This window comes from Brachypodium distachyon, chromosome 1 (assembly GCF_000005505.3).
Source record: "Brachypodium distachyon strain Bd21 chromosome 1, Brachypodium_distachyon_v3.0, whole genome shotgun sequence".
In the NCBI taxonomy this organism is placed as follows: domain Eukaryota; kingdom Viridiplantae; phylum Streptophyta; class Magnoliopsida; order Poales; family Poaceae; genus Brachypodium; species Brachypodium distachyon.
Window position 1 is genome coordinate 59,618,631 of NC_016131.3, and position 9,243 is coordinate 59,627,873.

Below are 9,243 nucleotides of genomic sequence, written 5' to 3' on the forward strand. Positions count from 1 at the left end.
TTGGACCTAACAAAAACTAGGACTAGGACTACACATGCACAGGTACGTACACGCTGATGCCACATTGTGTTCACAGCATAGCGTGTTAATCACGAAATTACGATGATTGAAAGACCTGAAACAAAAGTCAGTAGTTTGGCCATATATACATACATGCATAGTCCAAGGCAGAGAAAAATTGCAATGACCTAGCGTGAATTTACCCAGTGATAGTTATGTTTATCTTTTACTGTCTGGCAACTGAACAAGATATAGAGAACCTTTACTATATAGTACGAGCAAAAAAGACAGGGGGTTGTTTACACACGCACCTTGAACTGCAAGTCAATGTTCAGGATTAGTATAAGAGAACGAATCAAAAGTTATCCATGACTAGACATGGTATTCCTCATGTGTTCATTCATATATACGCCAACAGTCAACTGATGATGGGCTAATGACTATACTGAATATTTCAGCAGTCGCTTGTGTGCAAGGATGACTGACCAAATCAAACAACAAAGATCCACTTGCTTTCTTCTGCCCGGAAGATTAGGACATATAAACACCATAGATTAATAAATATAATAAATTGCCAAATGGTTGTGATGACCAGAGCAGACAGCAGTGAGAGATAATAGTGTGTCCCAACTAACCTCGAGGATAGCCAAGAATCTCAATGAAAATATTTTTGCCCCCATTCGGCCATTCCTCACTTAAAGAAACACTACTTTAGAATATCTTCTGGCTTCAGGGAATAGTAGCCCGATTAAATAACATTTGCGCGCCTAGCCGGCTGGGAATAGTAATATATTTGCATTAGAATTTGTGCCTATAAATAGATAGGATCGATGAGAATGTAAATATACATGTTTTTCTTTGTGTTTCTCAGCTTAAATAACTCTTGTCTGGAACGTAAGGTGTTAACATCAGCGAGATGACACTATAGTCCAATCCAAAGATATGGTTGTACCTTCCCACAGTGTTTTATATACACGTCTATCAATATACAACTAGTATATTAAAACCGTGTATGACATTGTACAGTATTTTGTTTCGACTTGGGGTATGACACTTGAACACTTTATGGAAAGAGATGGCAAACCAACCCCTATCCATCCAGAACAAACTTAATTAATTACTCTGCTTATCACGTGGTTATTTACTCTGGTTCCTTTCCTGAGTTTAGCACGTGGTTATTCACTCCGGTTCCTTTCCTTTTTGTATGCATGGTTCTAGGTTTTTGGTGCATGATCAAGTATTCGAGAGACCGCGCGGTGCATGAGATTAACAGGAACATCCCATCTGTCATGTAGGCCGTGTCGCGCACAAACGCACATGTTAATCTATCCATCGGTCGTGGTGTCATCGATCGTGTGCGCTTTCTTTGCCTCACGGGCCGCGGAGCACGCGTTCACAGCACGTGACGGATGGTCTCGATCTACTGCATCGATCTCCTCTGCTTAATTTCCACAGCAGCTAGCCTAGCTGTAACCAACAGACGCACACATACACGTAGGCATGCGCGCACGGCCGGCTGGGGATGTCAAAGGAGACAGCATGCAGCAGCAAATCTGATTTGTTTTATCGGCCGGCCGCTCCTCCTCCGTCTGCGCACGGACGCCATCAACGGTTGACCCTCACCTGCTCGCCGGCCCGCGGCTCAACGGAGAAAGGAAATCGCGCGCAGCTGACCTTTTCCTCTTCAAACTCCCGTGCTGGCTTGTTTTTCTCTCTTCTTGATTGCCCGCGGCTTGTACTCTCCATCACGTCTTGTTTGCTTTTGTTATTTAACTCTCTTTTCTTTTCTAAAACTAAAAAACCAAAAGATCGAAGTTCGATAATCTTATTGAACGCTCGCTAACTCGGTTCGTTAACTAAATAACCAAACATGATTTTTTTTCCAGATTGTTAAGCTTAACGATCTTAACGAGCGAGCTCGGCAAGCGCTCGTTAAGCTCGTTAGCGAGCTCGTCTCGTACATCACTTGTGAGTGGCTACCGAAACTTATTTTGATGTTGGAATTGTGTTGTTATTTATCTTTTGTTGTGTTATTTCTAATCTTTCTAGCGTTGTTTAGCTTTTCATATATTTTGTTTGCTGCCAAAATTTATCCCAAGCAAATAGGTAATGTCCAAAAGTTTAGATCAACATGCCATCTATATGTCTTAACGAGTTTTTAACGAGCTTAACGAGCGGTCGCGACCTCTTAACGAACCGAGCCGAACAATGGTCTTAGATCGTTAACGATAACGATCTTAACGATCCGAGCTCTTAACAAACCGAGCTTAACGAACCGAGTGTGCTCGTTAGCCAGCCCTATTTCCCGTCCATCTTCAGTCCACCGCTCCGCGCGCTCCTTGTAGAGAGGAGAGTCATGGCGTGTTGGTTTAGTTTTGTGTACAAGTTTCAGCCTAATCTTAATCTGGCTTGGTTCCTACTCGATCATGATCGCATTAATTGGGACAAAGATGCCACAAAATTAAACTCGTGCGTCTCCACGCAAGCTTTGCACGAGATCGATACTCCGTGCTAGCTAACCCATCAGAATTAATGCTCCCTGTGGCTGTGGGTGCCTTGTGCTACAACAATTTCTAGAAACCCAATCCATCTCCTTTCCCCTAGCTATCGAGGTTGCCCTCTAAAGTTGGATACGTTCGTACGTGTGGCAAATGAGGAACCACAGATGCATGAGATGGTTAGGAGTCACACACACGCACGGAAATGTGTTTCAGTTTTGCTTTTGTGTGTGGGAAAATTCATGTAAAGCGGTTTCTTCAGGATGCTTTGTTGCGATAATATCCTGGGACGTTGACACTCGCTGGCTTTCTTGTATGGCGCGAGTGCGAAAAGGCGTAATAATGAGGGGACACAATTGCGAGACAAGCATTTGCTGGGTGTAAGCAGGTTTATGTCGTCTGAAACATACCTCAACCTAACGGGTAGTAATTTTGCTTGGTGGAGGCTTCAAGTTGTAAAATTAAACAACGTGCATGCGGGTTAAATGCTTCAGTTGAAATCTCGAACTGTATGACGTTGAGCCGTCTAATTTGTTCGACGGATCTAGTACGGACATTCTCCTTAATTCGGACAACAAATGTATATACGGAGTACGAGCTAACAAGTGTACTGTGTAGAGATAAACACGGAGTAGCTTGCAATTAGTTAGTATGCGGAATATGAGCATATGGTAAGGACTGGAATTTTTCAACTTTGGAATCAGAACACAAAATCCTTGATTATGCTACAAACAAATTAGAAAAAGACAAGGGAAAATCCGAATAAGCGATCGCCGGCCGCTCGATCTGTCTTGCTTAATTCGGGGGAGTCAACGGTCAGCGTGACGACATGTCATCCGACGGAACGGAAGTCGCACGTACACCTGAACAACGCGGCAGTGGGACTTAATTGGGAAACGGAAGCCGTCCATGTATTCGGCAGGGTAGGTAAGTAAAAGCACGGTCGACGACGATCTCTCCACACGGCCACACACGAACGGACGCGGCCTCGCCTCTCATTAGCACCCCACCAGCTGAAGCTCCATCCGCACTACAAATACTCCTGCGGCGGCTAGCTCTCCCGGTCCAATTAATCCCAATATCCCCTGCATCCAACCAACAATTCAAGCTTTCTCTTGCTTGTTTCTCCGTCGACTACCAATTCTCCAAGCTAGCGTTGCATGGTAGCAGGCGCACGGTGATCTATGGCGAGGACGTCCAAGAAGAAGCAGCAGCAGCAGTCGGCGTGGGTGTCCCTCTTCGGAAGCTGCCTGGGCGGCAGCAGCGGGAAGAAGAAGGCGGGGAGCGGCAAGGTCCGGCCTGGCCCGAGGTCGACGAACAAGCACGGGGAGGATGACTTGGAAAGAGGCTCCGTGGCTTCGGCGGTGGCCGGGCAGCGCATGTCGTTCACGGACGTGATGAGCGCGGCGTCGGACCAGGAGCTGTCGGTGTCGCTGGTGGGCTCCAACCTCCACGTGTTCACGGTCGGGGAGCTCAAGGCGGCCACGCAGGGCTTCCTGGACTCCAACTTCCTGGGCGAGGGCGGGTTCGGCCCCGTCTACAAGGGCTCCGTCGACGACAAGGCCAAGCCGGGCCTCAAGGCGCAGTCCATCGCCGTCAAGCTCTGGGACCCCGAGGGCACGCAGGGGCACAAGGAATGGCTGGTGCGTGCGTACCCACTTTACTACGTACGGTGCCGACACAAGGAGAGCTTAATTGGTGCGTGCTGATCGATTGATCGATTTGCTTTTGCTTGCTGCAGTCTGAGGTGATCTTCCTGGGGCAGTTCCGGCATACGAACCTGGTGAAGCTCGTCGGTTACTGCTGCGAGGAGGACCACAGGCTGCTCGTCTACGAGTACATGGCCAAGGGCAGCCTGGAGAACCATCTCTTCAAAAGTAAGCTGCTAAACCACTTTTTGTTGATTTAGCGACATTTCTTAATTACTTACTCCGATTCGTCAAAAAAGAGTATATGTTTGAACTAGCTAGCAGTAACCAACACAGATGATGTTGGTTACTAGATGATGTTGCAAATATTACTAGCTATATACAAAAACATGACTGCATGATCATTGGGTAAACTGTATCTCTTTAGCTACATCTGCTCCAATTGACATTCTCAAGTGGAGCAGTACTAAATCGAGAGAGTAGAATCTAGTATGACCGACACGGGATCTTGATTGATTCATTCGTCATTAGGTGGGAGATCGATTCGTGCAGGCTCGCTCGATCAAGCAACGCGTGCAGCATGCCGCAGTTAAAGAAAAAGAAACGTACAGCTGCATGCGTTGATTAGTTCGGCCGACGGCCGTACTGCCCATGCCATGTCAGCATCGATCGACTTCGTCGTCAGTCGCTCATGGATGACAGCTAGAGCTAGCCAGCCGCTGACTAGACTAGAGTTAGTTGCATTGCACTACCACTATAGTAGTAGTACTACCACCCATTGTTTTTGACATTGTCCTCATCCATCTACCTATACATGTATTCTTCTTCTAGCTACTACCCATCTAGGGTTAGCTGCTTTCAACAATCGATTTATTGACATTAACCAGAGAAAAGAAAAGGACGGGTGAGGAAAAAACTATGTCCAAATGGGGTGGTTGACCAGTTCTACGTCACCCTGTTGACTTCATTGCCGGGCTCCTTGTGTTCCAACGGGACGTGCGTGCATTTCCTGTGGGCGGCTGAGGACTGAAAGGCTGTAGTTGTTGAAGAACTAGCTAGGCTTTTTACATTTGTGTTCTAGCGTAGCTTGTTTCAACTGTGTTCTGAACCTAACAGTATAAAAGTTGGATCAAAATTTTGGTATTGAATAGGCGCCTCAACTAAAAAAAATTAGACATGATAATTGACGCCCCGTACGTGCTTTAGAACTAACTTTGGCGATGGCATTTTTTTCTTGACGTCGCTGTCCAGATAATTGGAGCTAACGTATTTCAGGTGAATGCATGTAAATTGGAGTGTTCCACAGTAAAGATATTTATTTCCTTTTTTCTTCGCAGAGTTTCCCCCCGTTCTGTCGTGGTCAACCCGGCTGAACATTGCGGTGGGCGCCGCAAAGGGCCTCGCCTTCCTTCACGACGCGGAGAAGCCCGTTATCTATCGCGACTTCAAGACATCTAACATCTTACTGGACCCGGTAAGTAGTACTACTCCGTATTGGAATGCCAGTTTTTCCTCGGTTGACTTCACACAAATGATGAGCTCATCAAAATTTCAAAACCTTACGTAGGAGTAGGTGTTAGACCATTGACAAGTACTGGTGGTACCTTAATTGCTAGCTTAGTACTGGCAGTGCTACTTGTCCACTGGGGCATGCGACTTTTCAGCACAAGAGTACGTATGTAGTACTTCGTACAAAAGAAAGAAGAGAGAAAGACCTGCAAAAAAAAGAGAAAGAAGAGAGAAAAGATTAATCTAGCTGGTTCAAGGATTTCCTGTCCGATTATAAGTAGCCCCGTCAAATAAAAGGTACCCATGCGAACGATTGGGCTGCAGCCTAACAAAATTTCACAAATACAGATTCTTAGGCCGTAATGGACCCAACTGACAACCTCGCAGCCTTCAGCTCAGTGTGGCCCAGCTAGTCAACGGTAGATCACGTAAAAGAAGTTAGCGCACGTACGAAATAGTGTTGCTGGCTTGCTGCGATGACAGAAATGGCTAAATTTTTGCTCTCATCGATGTCCAGGACTACAAGGCAAAGCTCTCAGACTTTGGGCTCGCTAAGGATGGGCCAGAGGGCGACGACACTCATGTCTCGACACGTGTCATGGGCACCCATGGCTACGCCGCGCCAGAGTACATCTTAACTGGTATGTGTACACATGATCCCTCTCCCTTAAAACAAATCTTTACTTGGAAGCAACATTGTTTTTCTAATTTCTAAACTATTTCTACAATGTTTGATTTCCAGGTCATCTAACGGCAAAGAGCGACGTCTATAGTTTCGGAGTGGTTCTCCTCGAGATCCTCTCAGGCAGGCGGGCCGTGGACAAGACCAGGCCCAACAGAGAACGCCATTTGGTTGAGCACATGCGGTCGTGGCTTAAAGACCCACAAAAGCTGGGCCGAATAATGGACCCTGCACTGGAGGGTAAATATTCTACCAGTGGGGCTCATAAGGCGGCCTTGGTAGCGTATCAGTGCCTAAGCGGCAGCCCAAAGAGCAGGCCAGACATGTCCAAGGTTGTAGAAGACCTGGAGCCACTGCTGAGCCTCATAGACGACGGGCCAAGTGAGCCGGCCATGTCTGTGGCCTCACAGGAGGACGCTAGGAAGGAGCGAACAGCAAGGAGAAAAAATGGTGAGAGGGAGAGCAGCAATGGTGTTCATAGGCATAAAGCCAGGTCTCCAAAGAAAACTGACAGGAGGAGGGGTCCAGGCAAAAGTGAGGAGTTTTGGGAGTGGCACATGCCCGGGAAAGTCTAGTTTTAACGGTGCTGCCATTCTGATTGTATGAAATGTTGAGTGTAAATGTTGATGGGTGGTACACTGCCTTTGACCAGGGAGGTCAGGATTGCGCCCCTGTTTCTAATTCCATTGTTTCTTTAGTTGCTATTGCCTTGGCGTATCGTTTTACTGCATCCTTTTTATTACTGTGAGATCCAAAAGAAAAGTGCATGTACAGTCATGATGATGTGATTGCACTTGTCTTGTTTTTGTTTGCTGTTGTGGTCGATGTTACAGAAGGGCAGCATGCACACCGCAGGGAACCTTTAGACTGCGTGGGACAAAGGCCACACCAGACAACAGTGATGCTCCCCTGGCCACTTGTTTATTTTTTCAGTAGTTAAAGTAAACGAGGTCATATAGTCCAAGGCAAGCAACATATGAGAAAAGCAAAAAACGAATTTACTGGGTTCTAAATTTGAGCAAATTGCGTCAATTGACCTCCGAAGTTATATAATCTTTCGATGCGGAGGCTGCGAGTATTCCCTTCTTTTCGAGAAAAAAAAAATTCCACGGCCATCTCCTTTTTAACTTTTTGATGCAGCTTTTGTTGGCGTATGGGATAAGGTAGTTATGAAACTTTGACCAATGTACCTTATAGCAGGTATTGTTTGTTGGCCATAACTCATTGATAGGCACAAACCCGTTTGAAAGAGTTGATGTCCGAGGGTGGCCCGATCTTCACGTCGTAGGATCGAATTGGGAGGGGATAACTTGCTGCAAGCAGCTGGGGTAACTAGCTTTAACCTGCCAAGGTTGGATGCGACCCGTACGTTGGGGAAAACGATCCGAAGCTGCAAGAACTCCGACTCGCTGTCCGAACAATCACAAAACCACAAACCGGGACTAACCCACACAAAACGGCCGGAACCGTAGAGCACGAATTAGGGGGAATCAGAGGCTCCTTCTCGCGAATCCGGATGAACTCACAAGAGCAAAGGTAGTAAGGATCTCTCAGCAATCTTGCTGCATAACCTTTTAGCTAAATGGTTTGACAAAAACCCCTCTAAGGATGGGGGAGATGGGGTTTTATACTAAGAGACAACCTCCCCTCTTAGGTGTGAACATGACTCAAATATGGTTGGCTTTCTTGGAGAAACGAAGTCAACTTGGAGAGTTATTGAAGAGTTTCTCTCGAAATCTCCCCCATCATTTGACAGCCAAGACACCACTCACCAAACTGGGCATAACTTTTGATACATAGCTCCAAATAATGTGAGATTGGTTGGCTTGGAAAATAAATTTGATTTAGCTTCTGTTGGTATACCCCTCTTGCCACGTCTCTTCTCCAGGTGGGTGGTAGCACAGCCGAAAGACAAAGGAAAACGTTGAGTGCATTGGAAATACCTCTAACTTGCTTCTTCACTTGGTTTCTTCAAGAGCTCATAGGTTGATGGATTTCCTCAGTAGTGTACCTGAGTTCAACCAACAACAATGGAGATGAAATAATAACCATATCACTGAAGTTGTGAGATAAAGTTAAATTAGCGTTCACCTGATCGCTTATCAGTTTGGCGCGACTTCGTGTGATAGGTACGTTGGTTGTTGGTGTAGCGTCGATGGCTGGGATGTCTTCATCACTCATGAAGCCAGTTACCATAGGGAACATATTCTAAATATCTATGAAAATTGTATGTTTCTTTCTCTTGTTTGAGAGAGCTTTTGTAATTCCAACAACCTCGGGAAAAATAAGGGTGTTTACTTATTATAGAGATGGGGCGATTTGACTCTTTTTGAGTGGTGATCAATCTTGGTCGTGATGAGAACATCAAAGGTGATTTACTTGCACCCAACTATTCTTGGTGTAATTTTATTTCGGTGTAGACATAAGTATCATTATCTAGGTGATGAGCTGGACTGATAAACTATACTACTTGCAAATAAATTAAATCTGGTAGTGAGCTCGTCGAAGGTGAACCGTACTAGAAAAACAAAACAAATTTAACTAGGTCGTTATTCCCTGTCTATATAAACATCCACATTGTCGGAGCCTCTCTTACAGTTTTTGGTAAAAAAACAACTTAATCCAAATATACTCTAAAAATTCACTAAATATAATCTCGAGAAATCAATGGGTGTACTATCCCCACGATATCGGTATATGAATGTCGGAGCAGAGAGAAGAAGCATAGGGAGAAAAATTGATAGTAGTTGGTACTCTCTCCATTCCAAAATACACCTCGTATAGATTTTTCTCATTTGTTTCACATTATACCTCATTTTTTTCTTGATGCCCGCACCTGACCAATAACTACTCACATCCATTTACTATTAATCCAATACGAGTGGTCAGGCACTAGAAACAAGAA

The 9,243-nt window shown here is 45.5% G+C and overlaps 1 protein-coding gene across 1 annotated transcript; it reads left to right on the top strand.

The window, feature by feature from the left end:
* Positions 1–3,451: 3,451 nt before the first annotated feature.
* Positions 3,452–7,095, top strand: LOC100823340 (serine/threonine-protein kinase RIPK). Its single transcript, XM_003561508.4, has 5 exons — positions 3,452–4,141; positions 4,240–4,375; positions 5,485–5,621; positions 6,174–6,297; positions 6,399–7,095. The coding sequence occupies exons 1-5, from the start codon at positions 3,683–3,685 to the stop codon at positions 6,911–6,913; spliced, it is 1,371 nt and encodes a 456-aa protein (XP_003561556.1). The 5' UTR covers positions 3,452–3,682; the 3' UTR covers positions 6,914–7,095.
* The last annotated feature ends 2,148 nt before the right edge of the window (positions 7,096–9,243 follow it).